Genomic DNA, 22,921 nt, shown 5'->3' with positions numbered 1-22,921 from the left:
TTAATCTCCACTGTTTAAAGATGAAATGATTTTTCTCTTATCTGCAGTTTCTGTAGTCATTTACATCATAGAAATTGTTAATTTGTGCCATATATCACTTGAACTGGTACAACTGACTGCAGAAGGCATACAGTAGTGAGATTATATCTTTATTTTTGCACATCTTTAGTGTGTCAGCTGAGCAAATTTCACTCTTAATTTCTAGCAGTGGACTGCTCAATTTTACTGCTTGGAGTTATATCTGCATAAGTCTTTGAATTGTTCTAATAATTTTAAAATGTTTGTAACTTAGAGGAAAAAAAAGGAGGAGAGGAAACAAATAGAAACTACCCTTGGATGCTGGAATAATACTGAAACAATTGTAGTTTATTGTTTTGCACATGTTTTTTTGCCTTTTTAGCTTTAGAAATGGAAGTTAATACTGGAGAAATCACTAGCTGAAGTGCAGTGTTCCAAAGAGTTTCATCATATATAGTACAACAGGAAGGAATGCCTCTTTAATTGAACATTGCTACTTTATATGTTAGGTTATTCGTAATTCTTATTTTTTAACTTCTTGTGTCTGATAACTTTCTATGAACTCTGAGATTAAAATGTAATACTAACAGGAGCTTTAATTTTTAAAGCAGGGCAAGGCACAGCTGCTGGAGAAGAACAGTCAAAAAATTCTTTTCTACAAGAAGTGCACCTCAAATTTCTGCTGACTGGACTTCTTTCAGGACTTCCTTTGCCTCCGTTTGCTATCCGTATGTGCCCACCTCTTACAACAAAAAACATTAAACAATATGAGCCACTCCTTGCTGTTGGTAAGTATCTTGAATAGTTTATTGATTGCTCTGGAAGTTATATATTCCAGGTTAAATACAACCACAGTTACTAAAACAAAATGAATTTCTATTTTTTGATCTTGTATAACTAATCCCAAATAGTGACCCTTGTGTTAGTTTGCATCTCAGATATTCTTTGGATTCTTTTTTTTCCTGCCTTGAGCTCATGGCCTGAAATGTGGCCTGAAAAATTGCATTATACTAGCTACTTTGTATTTATCCCATCATTTGCTATAATTTTGATCTGTTGATATGCTTCTCATTTGCCATGCTGCTCTCTCTTCGTTCTAGACATCAATAAATATGCAATTCTGCAGCTTTTCTTTCCTAGAATAAGTAAATGAAATAGAGACTATATATTTGATCTAAGTACCTAAAAATATACTTTAAGTGTGTGATTTTTTCCTAAATGAAGCTATTTTGTCTCATCACAAATGTAGTAAAACTCATCTAGATACTGTAGTAGTTGTCATTGAACACCTGATTTTTTAAAGGCTGAGCTGTCCCTATTTACATTTTTAGATAATATTATCATTCTGGCAAGCTCTTTGAAACCACATCAGGGATTTCATTACCTATCCATACTGATTGGTGTCTATCTGTGCAGTCAGTTAGAAGACTGGAACAGTAGACACACAGACTCTGTAAATTAAGATTTGTAATAGATTGTAGAATCACATCTCCTGATGCTGGTTGTTCAAACATGATCAAGCATATCTAAAATATCAGTTGATCCTGGGCTGTCTTCTAGGTTACAACACTGCATGCTGCAGTTTTATTCCCAATACTTCGCTTCTAACCATGTCTCCAGAAACTGTGCCTGTCAGAACTTGCAGGTTGTTTGTTAGTCTTAAGGTTCCCTGTGCTATAGAATCTTCTGGATGTGGCGTAGGTTTTTGGAGGGAGGGAGATAAAAGTAAATGTTACACAGGAGCTCATAAGCTGCTCATGAGCATGTCACTCCAGTAATGAGTATGTCATACTAATGCATGTATGTACATGTGCAGTTCTCATAATACTTCTGTTATCACTCAGCCCAGTGTACCATCAGTAGTTGTGCTCTAAAATGTAGGCAAGCTGCCATTACTTGATATGATGCTACTAAAACATAACTTTCAATGCTATAGAAGTTTCAGCTGTTGCTGTTATAACAAGTAAAATATAAGATTAAGAAGCTAATAGCAGGTACAGAGAACATTTACAGCAAAGTCTGCAGCATTCTGCGCTTGAGGTACCTGAATGGCTCTTTGGGGTTCCATTGTCATATTTAATAAAGTTGATATGGGTGTAAAGAAAGACCATAAGTCTTCCCAGTGTCTATTAGAAAATTATAATTCAGTATTCCCCAAAGTTTTTGATCTAATTGTAGCTAGCAGCTACTAGTTTATTGATTTGTAATTTGAAAGAGGTCATTATCTCAGGGATGAGAAAATAGAATTGCTTTAATGATCTGGTAAAATTTACTCATGATTCTCCCCTGGGATTACTGATGAAAATGGTTAATAGTCTTCCTTGAGTAATCAAAATAAAAACAGTCCTTTCTCCTGTGATTGGGTATGTGGTGAAAATGCAAGAAGAATCAACAGATTTTCTGTGGGCCCCGCAAATAGGTTCAGGAAAATGTCTTGACCCAAACTAATTTGGCCGGGTGCAGAGAACCTCGGAGCGTTTAATTTGTAATTAAACTGTAGAAATCAAAATATCTTTTCTAAAATTGCATAATATATAGTAGTTAAAGATGAAAAAAGAGAAATAGCTGTAAATCTTGCATTTTCACTCAAGTATGAAAGGGAAGAATAAAGCTGGTCTGTATATTTTTTTTAAATCGCTTTTTGTAGGTACAAGTAATGGCTCTGTCTTGGTGTTTCATCTTACAAGTGGACTCTTACACAAAGAGATAAGCATCCATTCCTGTGAAGTCAAGTAAGATTTTAATTCATACTATAATCCTTTTGGGAAATGAAAATTAAAACATTTAATGTACAAGCAACAAGCAACGTGGGTGTCTTGTTTCATTGGTAATGACACTCAAGAAAATTGCCTGTTGAGTAGTATGCCATAACGAGTAATATATTGACTGTATGTAAGCAGTAACTCACTATCAAAACTAGAGTGAAAATTACATTTGAATTGTGTTTGTGCAGCTGATCTAAGATGTGTATCATCTGTGGCTGTTTTTAGTTTCTTTAGAATATTATAGTACAAAGAAGTCTTTTTAATACAATAAACTTTATTACAGTGTCTTATTTATATAAGAATCATTACTTGCACATTTTACCCTTTTGCATAATTCTGTTTTGTACACCAGTGTGTTTCCTGTCCTCATGTGAGGCTGAAACTTGAGACACTTCTAGCCCTAGCTGAATTCAACATAATTTTCTCTTTAAAAGATTTTATAGACCCAAAACATGACTCAACATTTAACCGTCCTAAATATGGAGCACAGTAAGTTTTAAAGCTCTTATACTGTGTGTTTTTAAGTGTGTACACAATGGCATTAACTATATGGCAAAGATACCAAAGATGATGCTTGCTGGATACATATTTCTGGACTGATTTGAGCATAGGAAATAAAATATTTTTAGTAGTAGTAGTAGAACAGATTCATATTAGAGTTGTGTCATGAAGCCTTGTTCAGGTTTAGATCCTCATTTTACTTTTATTCTCAAAAACAGAAGAAAAATATGGATGTCTCAGCATAGATAGCTTTAAGAGAGTTCACTATCTAAATATACTTTGAATCTACCACCTAAATCATGTAAGTGCAGTTGCATTTGTGGGTTGATTGATAGGTATTGTAAGAACAGAATTTCCCTTTCTGTTGAAATGCATTTGAGTTTTACCCTTGTTTCATACCCTTGTTTCATACAATTAACTACTTACAAGATGTTTTCTCTTTTTGTGTTCTCTTATGCAGCCCAAGGGGATACTGAATCCTGCTTTATTTTTCATTCATGTGACTATAGCATTCAAAATTAACGCCACTGCTAACACTGTACAGATATGATTAAAAATATTTTTTAAAATCACTACTAACATTTTGCAGATAGTGTTGAAAATGTTTTCTTAAGATTGGGATGCATCTGAAATACACTTTGAAAATATTTCTTTATCTTTTGTTTGATTTAGATTGTATGTATTATTGGAAGTATAGTTAGTGTGGGCTTTTCACTTTGCAAAGGTTTTGCAACATTTGAACTACTTTAACAGTACGCTGGCTTTCCAGGAACTGTCCTTGCATAGATGGTGTTTTCAGAGCAGAATTAAGATGGTTATGAATTTTGTTTAATGCTCATAGTCAAAAGCAGTCATCTGAGCAAATCTTCTAAAGATTTATTTAGTTTCTCAATCCAGCTTTTAATGGTCTGAGTGACTTTCTACATAATTCTGACAAGTTCAAGGGAATGCTTTAAGCAATGTGGAATAATGCATGATAATTTTTTAATTAATATTTATGGAGTGCAACAGTTTTCCTTCCAGTGGGAATTATTACTTTACCTCCAAAATGTTGGAATCAGTTTTAATTTATAGTAGACCTGCAGAAAACAGCATTATTTTAATATGTAATTGATAATACCCTGGGACTGTAGGTAAATGCCAGCAGAGTTTTCAGTGCCTGTAGTTTAAGAACAGAAAATAATAAAACTCAGGTCTTTGAACCTTACCACTCAGGCAGCTGTCCTTTACATATTACTTGTGCTAACATAACTAGCACTGAGTTGTTTAGGTGCTAGTAATTGTGACTTTAAAAAAAAAAACAAAAAACCTTTGCAGAGCTGTACTGTGATTAGGAGGAAAGAAGTGATTCTCTGTCCTGCATTTACGATAGCATTAAAGAAATAATGAAACAGCTAAATAGCAATCAGTGACAAAATGAAAACTTATGGTTACTCATGAGTAAGAACTATGCAGGTAAATTCTTTTTCTTTGAGTTTAGTTTGGTTTTTGATTGAGAGAGACAGAAAAAAACAGCAGAAGTGCTTCAGAGCACACTGAAGAAAAAGTTAGGCTACTGCTAGGAGCATAAGTGAGGGGGTAAAACTAGAAGGAGATTTTAGAATGTGTACTGGCTGAAAGAAGCTATGAGTGGAAGATCAGTCTTTTTTTGTTCCTTTAGGATACAGAGAAATGCAGTTAATTTTTATTACTAAAAATGTAATTGATTTTTTTATTACTAAGAGGAATTAGAACAACTATGAAATAGCTAATTCTGTTACCTTTTCTGTTTTCTAACTGGAGCAATCTGAATTTTTCATAAGCCAGTGCGGTAAGATAGGTGATGATAATACATCTTCAGTGTGGAAGAGAACACGTTCAAGGCATATAATTAAAACGTCTGTGATTAAGCTTCTTGCTCATTCAAAGTGGTTCATTCTGAATGCCTTTACTGCTACTTTGGCTCATTCCCATATAGGTAACTATGACTAGAGCAGTGCTTCTTAGTTTTTTGCTGATGCCTAGCAAGTTCAAGGTAGCAACAGTTTTAATTTTAAACTTAAAATCTCACTGATTGTAACTAGAATATATATGGCCCGGAGGCAGAACTTGGCGTCTTGCTTGAGAATTACTACACAACATCCATGTTTTAGCAGTCAAATTTAGGCTGACTCCCCTTTGGGAAACTATTTTGCAAACATTCATCACCTCCTTAAAAAAATAAAAACAAAAACCTTTTCTCACTTAGAGAATGTTAGTGAACTTTTCTTATTTTTGTGTATTTGTAAATTATGCATTGCCCAACAAGTGCAAGCAGCCTTGCAGTGAAATCTTGTGTATTCAGATTTGAATTCTCAAGTCATTGATACAGGAAATTGTGGAAGCAGAAGTATAAATGGGTTCAAGAGGAGACTGGAGGTGTGAATGATTGGTGGGGTGTCTCAGTGGCTTTTAAACATCTCTGGGACTCAGGAGGTCTCTAGATTGATGCTTATCAGAAGCTAGATGGGTAGACCAAAGGAAGGAACACTGTTTGCCCTGATAATGAGTCTCTTCCCTTAAGCATTTGCTAATGGCCGCCAAGTCAGATATCACATGGGCCGGATTTACTTTAAATCTGATCCTGTGTGGCAGTTCTTAAACTCTTAAATATACTTACATGGTGTCTGATGCTATGAAGTATAACTGTGGTGTTTTATTCAGGTGCTTGACACTAATAAGAAAATCTTCAGATTTCTAAAGGTGTCTGTTTGAGCTGTTTGTAGGCAATGTTGGAGAGTTACAAGTCAAAGCTTGATTTCTGTTCGGGCTTTTTGATAGGAGGGCTCTGAATGTGCAGAATTAGCATGTTATACATTGACTATCAAGTATCACTGTAAAGATATTGCATTTGAATGGGGAAATTTGCAAAATCAGGTCAATCTCTTTTAAAGATAAATTTTCTAATTTGTAATTTTCTAATTTTTATAATTATGTCAATAATATACTGTCATCCCAAATAAAGACTTATAAACATTGAATGTTACCTGTAGTTGAAATATGCGTATAACTAAAATTAATAAGCTGCAGTGATATGTTTCAGAATTCATCAAAAATACACTGTATTATGAAGAGTAGCTTTTCATAAGAATTAGAATCAGTCTGTCTTCAAATTCTTATGAAAGAGGCCAAACTTGTTGAGAAGAGTAAGCCATTGTTGATAATGACTTTTAAGTTTTGCAATTGAAATGGAGGGTTTTTTTAATGTTATCTAAGACTTACTATATTCAGCACTTATTGTGGTTTCTTTCTTAACCTTTGCCTTCTTCAAAAGGAAAAAAAGTTGTTATACTGCTGGCATTCACATTTGGACATGCAAAGCATGCGAATTCTTTTGAAATACAAGCAAAATACTTTTGAAGTAATTATATTTGAGGCTGAAAATATTTTCTGATGAAATAATTGAGGTTTGAATTTTCTTTAAAATACTGTTTCATTTCCATTCTTACTAAGTAATTGAGTCAAGCTGTATGTATAAAATCTCTGATTTTTTTTATTTTAAAAGAATAGATCTAGTCTGTAAAGCTAGCTGAATGAAACCCTTAATTATAGCAGATAAAGATGCCTCTTAGGAGGAAACTTTGCATAATGGAAATATTGCAATAGGGAAGTTATTACTTGTTTCCTTCATTAAACCTTGAACCACTCTCTTCATTAATTCAGTGAATAAATACTTTCTTCAGAATCCTTAGTTTATGTGTATGACAATAAAAAAGATACACTGTTTCAGGTGCAAGCAGATTAGCTAAGATTTCTTTTTGATTATGAGTGTCTTAGGATTCAACAGATCTTTATTAGTATTAACAAATGGCCAGCTGGCAGCAAAGAAACAGGACTTCTCATGTGTTAAATCTGAGCTGATGAATGAAATATAGAAAATGCTTCAGCTTTTTGAAAGAGAATGCAAAGTAACTACTAGGAATAGCAATATGTTACAGTTATTCTGTATTATTTCTAAAAAACCATAATAGAATAATAGATAAGAATTAGAAAGCTGTCAGAATTCATATTTCATCCATTTCAAAATGCTGTCTGTATTTATGATCTTTTACAGACCTGAAACATCACACATTGCATGCAGTCATAAATTTCTTTTTAGTTGTTCTTGTAATATTACAATTAATAATTGAATACTTTTTGTTTTCATTGAAGGTATTGGCAGAACTTTTACAGGTCCTGTTGTGAAAAGGATCAGGTCCTAAATTTTTAACTTTTCTTGAGGACTTAGGAGTAAAGCTTCCCACTTTTAATAGCTTGAACTAAGAAATCAAGATAAATAAGGATATAATTTGTATGTGTAAAATATTACAGGAATGCTTTTTGCTTTCACTGTCTAAATTGCATTTAGGAAGCTTTACAACTTCTGGACTTAATACAGTGTAAGCTGAATTTAGTGACAATTAATCAAACTGTTATTTGTTTGTATTTTACATATTCTGTTGTGAAACAGACCATGATTTTACAGTTGATGCAACAGGATAGTGATCTTGGAGATAATTCTTAAGTAATCTGTGTCTGAAGGATTTGAGAAAAAACCAAGTCTTTTTATCCATATTAAAATGAACTTGTGCATATGTTTGTGTATATATGTGTTAGAACAGTCTTAATTTTCTTTCAGATTAGTTCCTCGATTTATTTCACAGATAAACCAGTAAAATATTTATGCTGGCACAAAGTATATGTATGGGAAATGGGGAAGGACAAGACTATCTCATTCTGAAAATGTGCCCTATTACATTTTGAAACTCTTACATAGTTTTGTGGTCTGGGGTATCCTACTCAAAAGAATTTGCTTCGAACCCATATAGCCTGACATTGTGTTATATTAGATCATAACTTTACACCCTTATAACACAAGGTATTTTTATTTTGATGCCTTGGCATGGTCTAAAAGAGAAAAATCTGTGTCGGGTTGTCTGCCAGTTGTTTTGTGATAGTTGTCTTTGAATCTGTTCAGTGACTATCTTTTACATTCTTTGTCTCTCCTAGCTTTGGAGTGAAAGGTACAGGTCTCCCTTCCCTGCTGTTCATCTGAACTTTTTTATATCTTGGCAGATCTGAATTATTTCATAGTTCTTCACACCTGGTAAATCACTGATTTCATCAAAGCTCTGCTTTTAGTCCACATTAGTGCTGAGCATCTGTGAGGGATTTTTACAAAAGTTGTCAGTGTGCCTAACTAAAATTTTTGTTTTGGTCAACAAGAACCTAATATGCCAGTGTAGTCTGAAAAGACAGCTCTTATTTTAATTTGGTAACTTTATTATTGTACCTACATCACACTTGTAAATGCATGTCTTCTTTTTACGTTAAAATACAGTGTTTCCATAAATTGTAGAAGACTAGGTCTATGCTGTTTACCAACTGTATAAAATCATTACTGTATTTCAATCTAGGATATTTTCCAGCCATTCAAATATTTCTGCTAATACGCTCCATGTACTCTCTTCTGATGACAGGGGAATTGAGTGGATAAGCTTGACTGGTTTTCTTTCCTTTGCCACATCAACACCTAACAATTTGGGGTTAGTAAGGAATGAGCTGCAGCTGGTGGACTTACCAACAGGTTAGTATTTCCTGAGAAATCTGTTCAAGAGGCTGACAGGTTTGTTGGTGAGTGACAAATACAAGTTCTTACTACTTTTTTTTTCTGGCTGTCATGGCAAAAAAAGAATAATGAAGAGGAATTTAACTGATTCTGCTCTTCCTTCCTTGTGAAACCACATAATGTGTTCCAACTGGTGCTCTACAGACTGATTTCAAACAGTAAGTTTGTACAGATGTCTGTGGCTTGGACTCAATAAAAGAATGACCATGTGTCAGCAGGAGGTTTAGCTGCATTCACAGAGTGTGGATATTAGAGGCATATTTTATTGACAGAATTCATGTATTTCCAAATATGTTTTGGGACATATATGAATACATAAATACAGGCTACACCTGTTGTTTCATGGGCAACTGACATAGTGTTGAAGCATTTATTGTGGTGCCTATCAGCGATGGATAATTTTTCAAGCTAGATCAGGCTTCTGACCAGAATTTGTGTCTCAAAATCTAGTATTTCAAGAAAAGATACAATGATGCATTTTAAGTTGATGCTGTTTTTAAAATTCTTCTTCTGAATTTAATATTCACTCTTTTTTAAAGTCATAGTTTAATACACTTGTGTATCATAGTATTTCTACATGTGTGTTTGAATGTAAAATGAATATTTTAATAATAAAATTCCATACTTTTATTATGGGAATAGTTTAAAATTATATATTTTTATAATTTTTATAAAAATTAAATTATATTATTATAATGTAAATTATATAATTGGAAAAGGTAAAAATAAGTAATTTAAAAAATATATACTATTGATAGTAAACCTGACAGTCTGAGTCCATGTCTTTTTCAGTCACTCAGACCTTATGGCACATGACAAGTGCATGTGTGATTGTTAGTTCAATATTTGCACAATACCAGGGAGTGTAATTTGGGAGATTAGAGAGCCCAGAATAGGAAGCACTTCAATAATTTTAAATTGTTTTTCAATGTGAAAACCTAGAACCATTTAATTTCTAATTGAAGAGCCTGAGTCTTGTTACACATGAATAATTCTGAATTGTTTTATGTAGCATTTTTTTACACTTATGGAAAAAACTCAGTTTTTGTATTTTCAGGGTGCTGCACAAAGTGACTATTCATTTAACATGACAATATTGCAGGGTTTTTTTCCTCATAATCTCTTGCCCATTTGTTTAAAACAAAATGGGGAGCAAAGAGATGAACTTTGTAAAATGCATTTCATGTAAAACGTGATTTGGATTTGCCACTTAGCTTTTAAATCAGTATGGATACATTTATAATCACGAGCGATGAAAGTATTTTCACAGGCAAACAAGTTTCAAATAAATATGGATACCTGATACTTTAGCATATGGATTATTTAAAAAAAAATTACATTTCCCCTTTTAAAGCCTACAAGAAAGGCATAAGTACTTAACTGAATGAGCATTGGTTCTGTCATCAGTATTCGCCCAACTTTTCTTTTTTAGGGCTAGGAAAAAAGTGCTTATTTGCATTCACTTCATAAATGCTTTGACAAAATTCTTGTTTATAGCTCAGAAACATAACTAACAATAAGGAAAAATAATCCTGAGGTGTTTGATCAGTAATGAAGAAAATAGAGCTTTAAGGTTTCCTGTTGGCTGGCCTCGACATGAGCGCTGCTAACTAGTATTGTCGATAGCTAGCTTTATTCACATAGCTGGTGTAAGATAAGTAATTTAGCTGTGAGTAGCCACGAGAGAAGTATTTTTGAAAATCTGTTAAGGAAAGAGAAGAAACTTGCATAAAAGTTGCTGTGATATATTTAATGTTTGTAGGTCATTCTTTATTTCCGTGGTATGTATAACACCTTTAATTCTGCAACGCTTTGTACAGGTGGGTCAAAATTTTGTTGGAGATAAGATCATGAGTTTGTATGTTTTTTTGTCAGTGTTTGTTGTTTTACCTGGAAAGAAAATAATGGTTCCACTAAGAACAGAATGAGTTAATACTTCACCGTAGAAATACTTTCAAAGTTGTTCTCAATTGAATATTAGATTATGGCAGAATTTACTTCTCTTACAAAATTTGAAATCTGCTCAGGGATTTCTGACTTGAGGAATCAAGAATATATTTCATATTTTATTGTCTTTGAGCAGAAACTAATAACTCCTTGAATTCTTTCTGTACATTTACATAATGCTAGTTATACATTAATCTCAGTAGCTGTGCTCTGGAAGTGAGTCGTTTATGAAGCATTAGACAGTGGAGTTCACATTATGGTTTAATACCTAGAAATACAGTAAAACCTTAGCAGTGACAAGAGTAACATAAGATATGGCAGGCCGGTTAGAGATGTTCTAGTTTAATTTGGTTAACTATTTCTGTTTTCTCCCATGTCTCTTTTATGTTCCAGGTAGGAGCATTGCATTTCGTGGGGAGCGAGGTAATGATGAGCCAGCTATTGAAATGATAAAGGTGTCTCATTTGAAGTAAGTAGATTAGCCTTGTGAAGTTTATAAATTGTACTGTATTTCATGAAGATCTTCATTGCTTATTAGAAATAATCCCTACCAAGAACAATCACTTCAGAACGCAGAGAAAAATATGCAAACTGCATCAAGAGAAAATACACTTTCACATTGACAACTTCTGTACTCTGAAACTTATACTTAAACATTTTCACCTTCTGTACTCTGATCTAATATTCTAATGTTTCTCTGGTTGACCTTGTCAAAAACTTAGGAATCCAATTAAATTTCAATAGTTTGATTTTTGCTATAAATCTCCTTTTATATGATTTAACCCTACTTAAAACTAGAAGATTGGGATTAGGGATGGGGTATTTTTTCATGAGTTTATTAAATTCCTTAAATATATATTTCACACCTTTGTAAATAATTGTCTACTGGAAAACCAGATGTGAAGTAAAGATATTTGAGAAGCCAGCTGATGAGTGACTAAATTGCTTTCCATCAAACCCTGCTGATTTTGAGATCTGGTCTGTGATGGGAATCCCTAGTCTTTATTATAACAAAAATAATAACAGTAGTATTCTGTAAGTTTACTTTATTGTTGTAAATGTGGTTAAAATAGTGCTGAATTTAATAGAATATTATCTTTAAATTTTCAAAGGTTTTTCTTTATAGTAGAGAAATAATGTTCTTTAGCTTGAATAGGAAACATCTTGGGAATTATGTATGTGTTCCAGGGAATTTAGATGAGTTCAACCATATAATGGTCTTGGTAATATGTTAAAAATTAAGAACAGCAATGGTATTAAGTGAGAACAAGAAAGGTTAGTTTATTTGAATAAAATTTAATGCAGTTGAGGAGAGTAAATAAAACTAGAGAGCCTCTCTGTATTTTCATGTTACATGTAAAAAGTGCTGGACTGAAAGTGTTTTAGCTGCACAGATGAAAAGTCTGAAGACATGATTGACAAGTGGTTTAGTATAAGAGGATCTTGTACTTGTTTATCACTGGATAAGGGAAGTGGCATGCATCTGGAGTAGAGAAATTAATCTATCCAAATTACAGTCTTGGCTTGTCGTTCTGATACCATGTGTGGTCATCAACTCAGGCTGAATGTGGCCAAATGGGAGGTGCTGCTGCTTTCTCTGAATTCCTTCCCTTGTCTCCTTTACAGTAATTGAGCAGCACCACCAACCTGACAGAAATTTCTGAAAAAAAAATTTTTTTTGCCTTGAAGGAGGACTCTCTTCAGGCAGACTCTTTTGCACCCGAGTAACTCAAGGAAATCAGAAGCTTGTGTGTGGGATTTGAGCCAAATTAATTTACTCCGCTTCCTCCTAGTTTTTGAGGGTTTCCAAAGTGCTGTTATGAACTTCATGTATGCAGTAAAATGCTAAAATTAAAATGGAATGATTACCGTTGATGTAGTAAAGTCTTGTTTATTTTAGGCAGTATCTAGCTGTAGTATTTAAAGACAAACCCCTGGAAATCTGGGATGTCAGAACATGCACCCTGCTCAGAGAAATGTCAAAAAACTTCCCTGCAGTGACTGCTTTGGTAAGGAATAAGATCTCTGTTGCTTGCTGTTTATTAAATCTAATATGGTCAGATAGCATAATAACATTTTGCCACAAAATTTTTCAAAGATTTTTTTATCCATAGCATACAGATACGTGCTTTCACCCTTCCTTTTTCTTTTCTTCCTCTGTTATCAAATAGAGGCAAGAAAAAAGGAAGTACTTGGTGAAAAATTGGTCCGCTTCTTGGGAGGTGGGAGATGAGGAATCAAAGAAGGCAATTTTCAATGAAATCATTATAATTAGCAAAAAATTCCTCAATAAATTTAAGGAGTAAAAAATCATATTTTCCATTTTGCCTGAATGATTTTTCACAGGAATGGTCACCTTCTCATAACTTAAAAAGCTTGAGAAAGAAGCAGCTAGCAGCCCGTGAGGCCATGGCCCGACAGACGGTTGCCTCAGATACTGAAGTTAGCAGTGTAGAATCTTCTGTTATCAGGTATTTCTGATTTCTATTTCGTTTAATGCTATGATGCAGCACTTGTTGTTTTGTACTGTATACTGTTGTTTTATAAAATGGAATATTTTGGACCTGATTCCTGGATACATATCAGGTAAAACAACTTTCTGGGCTCCTTTTAATACCTAAACAACACAGGAAAGCTTTTAAATGTGGAACTTCGATTTACTGCTGAATGAGAGTAACAGTATAGCAAGCAGGACTCCTGTCTGTTAGTCCGTTAGTTATCTGGTTCTTGAAGTAAAATTCTTATTTGCCCCTTGAAATTGCCACAAGTATATAAATGAGTTAACTGTTTTTTCTTGTAAATTGCTTTGAAGGTAATAGGCGTTTTTACACTACTTCTGTCATTAGTTAGGGAGATCTTGACTTGCAGTTCTGATTTCAGGAAGCACCTATGTCTCACTGTGTTCTCTTTAAAGTTTGTTACAGGAAGCTGAAAGTAAATCTGAGCTGAGCCAGAACATTTCTGCCAGAGAGCACTTTGTGTTTACAGATACTGATGGGCAGGTTTATCATCTCACAGTAGAAGGAAACTCGGTAAAAGATAGTGCAAGAATTCCTCCTGATGTGAGTTCCAACTTTCTATATAATTGGTGCTTTAATTTTTTTCAGGTGCCAGAAAGAAAAAAACATTAGGAAAACACTTTTTAATGGCAAGTGGTGACTAAATTCAGTTGCTTGAAATATGAAATAAAAGTTCTAACTTTGAAGTCTGTAACAATTCTCTGTGTTTTTCATGTTCTTTATGTTTTCTATTTAAAAAATGTTGGAATAAATGGTTTTTATATAAGCTAGAATTTTTATAGTCCCTGACTTAATTTCTGGATAAATGACACAATATATATTTTCCTTAGTTTTAGTAAAACACATACAAAAAGTTTGAGTAACAAAAGAGTTATTATTTGGCCTATCTATGAGGTAAACAGAAGCCATGAAGTTTGGTTATGGTTATGATTTGAAATGTGACAATTTCAAAAACATGATTTTGGACATCAGTGTTTTTTGATTAAGGTTTTCAAATACATTTTATTCATTGCCAGTTATTTAAAGAATTTCTAGTCTTGCATTTTTGTTTCTGTCTTTCTGGATTATCTTTGTTTTTTGAACTTTTTAAAGAATCTATAGATGCTTTAAATATTTTGTAATTGTAGTTTTCCACATAAGTTTTAAGCAATGTTGTTTGATTGCCAGTGAAATGGAGATGTCCTGAATAATTTCTTTCTATAGGAAATGTTGTTAAGATATGGTCCCAAAATTATGAAAAAGTTAAGAACATGTTTTCAGAGTTAGTAGCGCTCAGCTTCATTTTACGTAGTGATAGTACATAATAATAATAATAGTAATGGTACATAATAATATCAAATTATTAGTTGGAGAAACTTCATTTGTTTTAATTTGTTGCAAATAATGTCCTTAGAGTTTTTAGGACAGCTTTATCTTTGCTGAGAAATCAAATGTTTACATCATTTGCAGATGAAACTTAGCTGTTCATATGCATCATTTTAACCTGCTGAAGAAGGAAAAATTCTCATCTTCAAGAGAACTTCTGCTTTTAGTTAGGTTCTTTGACTCTCTCAGTCCTGCAAATATTAAGCGTGTGTAATATATTACACATAGCTACTGTCTCCTGCTTATGCCTGCTTTCTTGAAAGATTGAAACAATCTTAAATCAGAGTCCTCACAGTGCCAAACAATTGAGTTAGGCAAGGGTGTAGCTTTTGTAGGCAGCTATTTTCAGAGATAGCTTTACAGGTAAATAGGGCATTAGAACCTGTCAGACAGTATAGTATTTGCAAACACTTTTTAGGTTGTAGTAATTTAGATATTGCTGCTTTTCTGTAGTCATGATAATTGGTGGTGGTTATTTCTGTAAAATTGTGAAAAACCCAAGCTGTCTCTCTATCTGTTTATGTGGATCTCCAAAGCATGGTATTGAAATATGATTAGGCATTGTTAATGGATTTTATCTTATGTCATAAGGAAGACTTGAGTGGGCCAGAACCTTCTTGTGAGTTTAAATAATTTTTTTTTTTTACTATTTTTTTTTCTAATCAGTCTCGGAGGCATTGATAAGTTGATCTGTCAAACTGGAACCTTTTTATTTTTGTGTCCTATTCTAGCATACACTAGTATTGTTTTTAATAATTGAAATCTGTCACCTTTGACTTTTTTTGCAGCAAGAGACAAAAAAGCGTTTTCCATTCCTTTACACCCAAAATGTCTTAAGAGGAAAAAATCTTTTGAAACACACTGAAACAAATTTGACTGACTGATAGGTGTTTATATTCAATCAAATTGTTTCTGTTTTAATGGAGCGGAATTTGATCTATTCATTTCATATAATACTTGAAAAAATTAAATACTGATGTTGAAATGTTTATTCCTATGTTTGGCCCTATTAATGACAAGATTTTATTCTGCTTCCTAAATATTTCCAGGGAAGTATGGGTAGCATTACATGTATTGCCTGGAAAGGGGATACCTTGGTTCTTGGAGATGTTGATGGAAACTTAAACTTCTGGGACTTGAAAGCTAGAGTATCCAGGTATGAATGCAAATTAAGTTTGACAAATATGAGATAATGAGTGTTAGAGTGTGTGGTTTTTTTCCTCATTTCTGTTCTTCGCTGTAGGTGGTCTTCTGTTTGTCGTGTTTGATGAAGCAATATAAGTATTTCAAAATAAAATTTCAAAAATACCTTCTGCCTGACAGTTCTTTATATTTCCCAGTTTGTGTTTTCAGCTGACATGAAATAACATATTTTATCAAAGTTTTAATATCATCTAAAGAGCTTTCTCATTATGGTAAAACTGTAATGGCTTCTGATAAAATGTTAAATGTTGTAGTATGTTTCAGGTATCTAATCGCTTTTTCACGATAGTTTGCATAACCATTTGTGTGTGTGTGTACATACGTATATGCATATGTACTTATATATACATGTGTGTTTATATGTATACACACACACAATCTCTCTCTCTGGATATATATACATATACAATATCAGGATCTGTAATGTTTATGGAGAGGACTTACCCACCCTCAGTATTAGTTATAGAGTGATAAGTGTTAACCTTACGCTTTTCTTTTCTTAGGGGGATCCCTACACACCGAAGCTGGGTGAAAAAAATACGTTTTGCCCCAGGGAAAGGAAATCAAAAGCTTATTGCAGTGTACAATGATGGAGCAGAAGTTTGGGATGCAAAAGAGGTACATATCTGTTGTGTTTCAATATGCATTTCTTTGCAAAATACACATACCACTTCTCAAAATCAGGAAGAGTACTCAGGATTTAAGTTTTACTTAGCCATGATTCCTTGCTGGCAGCTATATAATAAAGCTGTCTGGCTTTTCTCAGAGAACTTCTAGTTCCTATAAAGCATTTTCAAACTGTCATCACATTAAAAGTACCTTTCACTCATAAAGCTGATATGTCTCCGATATACCCTTTGTCATTTTCTAGTAAAGTTTTTGAGGCGCACATGGAAGATTTAAGGGGGAGAGCCTCAATCTTGAAATTTGAATCTTTGAACAGGAGAGTACTTTTATGAAAGATTTCCTAACTTGTATGCATATTAAAGAGTAGGTATTTTTCCATGCATGGATTTAATTTATTAGGGAATACCAGGAAGCTAGACACTTGATAATTAACATTGTCTAGCTTCTCATCTTACTTGAAAATTCTGTAGTAAAGAGAAATGTTCATAAATCTTCTGGGGTTTACTTCATACATCTTTCAGGGGATTATAGTTACTATGGGAAAGGAAGGATAGTTATACCATTTTAACTTAGCCCCCTGGAGTAAGTTCAGAGTATAAAATTGGTATTTTAATTTTTTTTCTGTTGACTTTCTAGTGAGCACCAGTTCCTAACACGGACATTTAATTTGGGTAGTATGAAAACTTCCTTTGATGATTAGAGTTGGAGCAGATGTGACCAACAACTGTGAATTATGTAGGCAGAGTAGAAACCCATGAGTCTCTCCTTCAAGAACATTTGAAGAGCTTTGATGTCACAGGATGTTCCTCCTGTAGCTGTTCTCTCTTCTTTTGGGACAAGAGAAAGTGATTTCCACGTGAAAGTCTTAAAATGCATTCAGAACTTCAGCTGAAAATCTATAGAAACATTTTATAGTCTCACTCCTATAATCCTTATAATTCTCTCCCTAGAACTTCACCTTTGCCTACAACCAGTTAACCAATACATCCAGTAATGTCTTCAGTGCTAAGACTGAACAAGCTCTTGTATATTACATCTCTCTAACTCCATACTTTGCTCTAGAACAAGTGAAAGGAAACAGCAGAACATTGATTATAGTGGAGGCTTTCATAGCATTTCCTTATATTAACATTTTTAATGTTTGTGATGTTACAGAAGGGTAACAAAATCTGTAACAACTGACATATGGTTAAAAGTTCAGTTTTAAAGGTTTTGCTTATCTCAGGGGGTTCTTTTGTTTGTTTGTTTGTTTTGTGGATAATAAATCATCCTATTTCCATAATGCTCTATTAAAATTAGGCCTAAATATATTTCAAGACAAGTTCAGTATTTAACAAGAAAACATATGTTTATGAAGAGAAAGAGTAACTGATGAGAATCTCGCTTCTGCCTTGATGTGCCTATGCTAGATTAAGGGATTGGAGTTAGAGGGTATGTAAATTCTCACCAGTTTTGCCCTAGAAACTTTATTTCAGAAAAGATACCACAAAGGCAGTTATATGGCTGTACTCAAAAGGATCCTCTCCCAGGTCTTGGTTGGGGAAGAAGTATTGTCTTAGGGCAATCACATGCCCTACTCCAAGGTTTCTAAATTTTCTGCTTTCCGGAGGAGACCATTATTAAGATGAATTATGACTAACTTCAGCTTTTATTGCAAATTTTGTGGTATGCCTCATGGGAGTGTGACACAGTATTACACTGTATGATAGAGAGCCTACTAAAATTGAAAAATATCTCAACTTTTCAAGGTACAAATGGTAAGCAGTTTAAGAAGTGGAAGAAATGTCAATTTCCGGATCCTGGATGTAGATTGGTGTACTTCAGACAAAGTCATCTTGGCATCAGATGATGGGTGCATTAGAGTCCTGGAGATGTCCATGAAACCATCATGTTTTAGAATGGATGAACAAGACTTAATAGGTATGTTGATTTTGCTTTTGCTATTGATTGCTGCATATTTCATTTTGAAAGTGGACTATAAAAATGTTCAGTACTTCTAGTAGACCGGAAAATGGTCGTATGTAGAAGATTAGGTATCCTTATATATTTTTCATAGATACAGACAAATTTTGTAGGCTTAGGAAATATGGGTGTTTTTATAGTAAAAGTTTAATCTCCCAAATTAGCTCTACTTTTTAATATTTTATTTGAAATATAAACTAACAAAATATGAGCTTTTTTTTACAGATGTCTAGAAAATTAATGTAAAAAATCAGTACATCACCTGTGTCTCACTACATAAATCACTGAAATTCATTGCATAATTTTGCAACATCTGTTAATATACAGAAGTGTGTTTTTTTCTGTGAAATTTCCAGATATTGAAGCCTGCTTGTAGACTAATTCTTTGCTTTCCAAAGTAGATTTTCCCACAAAACTCTGAACTGTTAGTACTTAATGCTGTTTGACTTTTTTACCATACACTTAAATAGGGAATTTAAATAGTTAAACTACATTTTGCTATTTATTACTTTTACATTTATAGTCTCAGGGGACAAAAAGACTATGCAGATAAAAGGTAAACACAGGAAATTCTGAGTTATGGAATGCTGTTTTTAAATTATGAGCCAGTTGAAATAAATGTGCAATGAGTTACTATTCAAAATGAGAAATGTTTTATGTAATTTGCTGTCATATATGATAAATATTTTTGGTCACTGTAGTTTGTCAACTTTTGTCTAAAGAAAAAATAAATTTAAAAATCAAAGATCAACTTAGCAACACAGTTGTCTGTTAAGATACCTAGATTTAAAGAAAATATTCATTCATGTATAATTATGTAATTGATTTAGGAAAGTTTAAAGGAAAATTAAAACTAAGAACTAATCATGGTTTAATAAATTATGGTTTCTTTCTGGTAAGTTGCTAGAAACCCAGCAACTTAGGAACCTGGCTAGACTGAAAATTCGATGTAAATTTGTATCTTTTGTTTTACTCATGACAGACCACACTGGCAGTAATGACACAAACTTGCATTCATGCTTGAATATTTTTGAACAGAATTCTCAAGAAAATAATATTCTAGAGATATGGTGGTTTCTTCTACTTCTCCTTAATTTTTTTAAGCTAGGGGCTTCAAAACAAGTTTCTGTGCTGTTTTGTAAACTAACAGCCACTCTTGGATACTTTGATTGAAATAAGATCTTTTTATTTCAGCTGTCAAAGAAGCAGTTTGATCTAATGGCATGTTACTATAAAAGAAGAAAAATACTCTGTTTCTTGAATGTCAAAAGTCACTTCTCTGTAATCTAGCTACAGCTTTTAGGCAGTCATCAATATTTTACTACAAGAAAAACAAAATCATGAAAAGTTAAAATATAATGCAAGATTTAAAAGAGTCTGCTGGGGTCTACTTAATGGAGATAGAAGTTTTTCAGTTTCATATACCTAAAAAAAAAAATCTTAAAAAAAACAATGCTTCTTTCAGATTTTGAAATATGATTTATCAGAGCAGGTTATCTACCAATATAAACAATAGCATTCCTTACCATTCTGATAGAATATCAGTGTGTATGTAGTCTGTTCATACTTTTAAGTTCTCCATTATCAATTTGAGTAATTGTGACTCTGGTAGTAATTGTGTTTGTTTGTTTTTTTCCTTCCCCCCCCCCCACCCCTTTTATTTGACCATAATAAAACGCAGCATCCTATATTGTTAGGCCAATGGATTGAAATATCTGTTCTCCATTTGTTAGCTGAAATTGAGATGCATTTTAACAGTTGCAAGTTCACTCTCTTAGTGGTGATAACTGCAAGCCGCTAAATACAATGGCTTAGATTTATGACTAACTTTTTTGCTACTCTGATGAAAGGAAGGTGTTTCTGACTTATGAGTTGTTTCATTTCTTTCGTGTTAATTATCAGAAGAGAGTGAACTCTGCACTCCGCCCCTGAGAACTCCTGTCATAGGCCAGTCTACTATGTAGGGAGTCACAAAAGAATATTTGCATAGGTTTGTCCTCAAAGCGAACAGAGTTTGCCTTATGACAGACAGTTTTACCAAAAAATATCACCAATTTCAAGCTGGTGAAGATAAAACTATCCTCATGAATAAAGAAATCTTTTTCATATTGTTTCCTGAGAATTTTTCCTACCCTTTCTGTGGCAGCTACCCAGACAGATTCTTTTGTTCTGATGCTCTCAGTGAAGTAGTCTGTAGAAAAGGAGGGGAGGATAAATATGGTCTATCAGCTTGATTTCAGAGCATAATTCTGTGGTTTTTGTTTCATAGAGCAGTAGCCTAGACCTCTTATGAGGATACCTTTCTTAGGAGAAAGAAAAGATGCAAGATTTCTTGAGTGCTTTAGTTAAGCACCTTCTTTGTTTTTGCTGCTTTACTTCTAGGCCAGGTTAGCTATGCAGATCCCCCAGAGCTTGTCAGATCAAGTATTGTCAGAGAATAGATCAATTGTCTCATTGTTGTGCTCCTGAGGAATGTGTAGTTCTTTGTCTCTTCTTTTCTGGTGTTCCAGATAACTGCTTTTGTTGTGGTCTTTTTGGTCCTTGTCCTGTCTTGACTCTTAAAATCTTCTTAACACATGTAGACTCTGACCATGGCAATACGTAACAAAAAAACCCCCAAATTTCTGATGCAGGGAGCTGTGCTTGTAGTGTCAGAGGAAAAAAATCATTTCTCAGAGCTATTTTTATTATCAAATAAATGCTCTGTAATATTAAACTATAAAAATTGATGTTGTAAAACCAAGCAGCCTGAAATCAGGATATGCCAGGGTTAAGGTTGCCTGTGATTTAACTCCCCTTCTACCTGTATACTATGGCAATTTTAAAATTCCAAAATCATGTTTATAAGACAGCTACATCATTCAGACCCTATGAATGACAGTAAAAAATTATGTAATAACGTAGCTGCCTGGTATTTGTTTTCATCTTAGAGTCACTGGGTAGTATTTACTGCATATCATCCAAACCTCATACTGAATATTACTGACTTCTTAATTTGTGTGACAAATAGATGGTACTATAATTTTCATCCTATTTCTTATTTTATTTGCAGATATAAACATGTATTTAACCCCCATTTTGTACTGAAGAAGATATGATTGCAAAGTAAACTAAAATTACTACCTGCCAGTTGGGTATGGGTCCCCAAATAATTAGTGCCTTTTATGATCAGAATAGTTTTCTGCAAATTGATATTTGAGCTTCTGAGTGTTTAATTTCTTGAAATATGATCCCTTGTAAATTCAGTATTTCTGAAGTTCTCATTCCAGCATGGTGGAAAACCCTGTGCCTTCTATGAAATATTCTTGCTTGAATGTAACAATAAGTTTTTATGTCTAGTAACCCATGGTGTATATATGAAAAGATGTGATTTATGACTTTCTTCTGGTGCTTGCAAACAAGGTGGTACATTTTATGGTTAGTGAATAGAGTGTTGTTGCACATAAGCCACTCAACAATGAATCTTTTCCTTTTCTTTCAGAACCTGCATGGTGTCCCTATCTCCTTGTTCCAAGGGCTTCATTAGCTTTAAAAGCATTCCTACTGCATCAGCCATGGAATGAGAAATACTGTCTAGATATTTTACACGTGTAAGGAGATACACACATATATATACATATATATGTATATTTATGAAGCATATATATCAAAAAAGTGGTTGACAATGAGGGGATGACAGGTCACAGGTGTGTACAGGACATAGAAACAAAAGAAATGAGCAAGGAAGGAGAAAGTCAAATTCTTACAAAACCTTGTAAAGGGATAATCTCTTGTAAAGGGATACATGGGAATCTGTGAGCACGGACAGGAAAGAGAAGAGGCGAAGAGATTGTGAATTGTGGTGGGTGTAGGAATTCATAATGTCTGCAGATTTGTGGCGGTGAGGAAGAGATCAGTGCTAGAAGGACTAACCAGTTGCAGATGCTTTAGTGCCATTTATATATTTTGTGAAACGGATAAGGCAAAGGGATAGGGTTGATGATACAACTGTAAACAAGGAAGAAAAAAACAGGAAGAAGAGGTATAAGGTGTAAGAAAAAGGATTATAAGACAAGAATGTAACTGCTAAGGTCTCAGAATTGGAAGGAGTGGTCTCAGAATTGGAAGGAGTGTAAGAGAGAAAGGTGATTTAATAGTGAACAAGGTGTTGATATTTTCAGGGTACTTCATTAACTTCAAGGTGAAAGAATAAAGAGAAAAGGGGGAAAAGAAACATTAGTGGCACTGATTCAGTGAGGTTGAGAGAAAACAAAGATGGTCTTTAATTGTGTTTTGTAACTAGTAACTAGAGAAAAAAATCTTATATGAGTTGCTTCTGTCAGAATACAATAAATGGTTTCCACGTATGCTCTTGTGTTTTCTACTACCAATAATTCTCTTTCATTTCA

General features: G+C 33.6%; 1 protein-coding gene across 10 annotated transcripts in view; it reads left to right on the top strand.

Moving 5' to 3' along the window:
* Positions 1–22,921, top strand: part of WDR11 (WD repeat domain 11) — a 55,145-nt gene that overhangs the window by 21,673 nt on the left and 10,551 nt on the right. For 8 of the 10 annotated variants that reach the window (XM_026063976.1, XM_026063978.1, XM_026063974.1 and 5 more), the window contains 11 exons: positions 627–806; positions 2,666–2,750; positions 8,762–8,868; positions 11,251–11,326; positions 12,758–12,866; positions 13,204–13,328; positions 13,772–13,919; positions 15,791–15,897; positions 16,448–16,562; positions 18,320–18,491; positions 22,015–22,123. In XM_026063976.1, the coding sequence (XP_025919761.1) occupies positions 627–806; positions 2,666–2,750; positions 8,762–8,868; positions 11,251–11,326; positions 12,758–12,866; positions 13,204–13,328; positions 13,772–13,919; positions 15,791–15,897; positions 16,448–16,562; positions 18,320–18,491; positions 22,015–22,123 (1,333 nt within the window). The remainder of the gene's footprint in view (positions 1–626; positions 807–2,665; positions 2,751–8,761; positions 8,869–11,250; positions 11,327–12,757; positions 12,867–13,203; positions 13,329–13,771; positions 13,920–15,790; positions 15,898–16,447; positions 16,563–18,319; positions 18,492–22,014; positions 22,124–22,921) is intronic. The other 2 variants (XM_026063977.1, XM_026063975.1) reach the window with 1 other exon arrangement.

This window comes from Apteryx rowi, unplaced genomic scaffold (genome assembly GCF_003343035.1).
Source record: "Apteryx rowi isolate R43461 unplaced genomic scaffold, aptRow1 scaffold_206, whole genome shotgun sequence".
NCBI lineage: Eukaryota > Metazoa > Chordata > Aves > Apterygiformes > Apterygidae > Apteryx > Apteryx rowi.
Note: the sequence above shows the minus strand (reverse complement) of the source record. Positions and strands in the feature narration are given on the sequence as shown.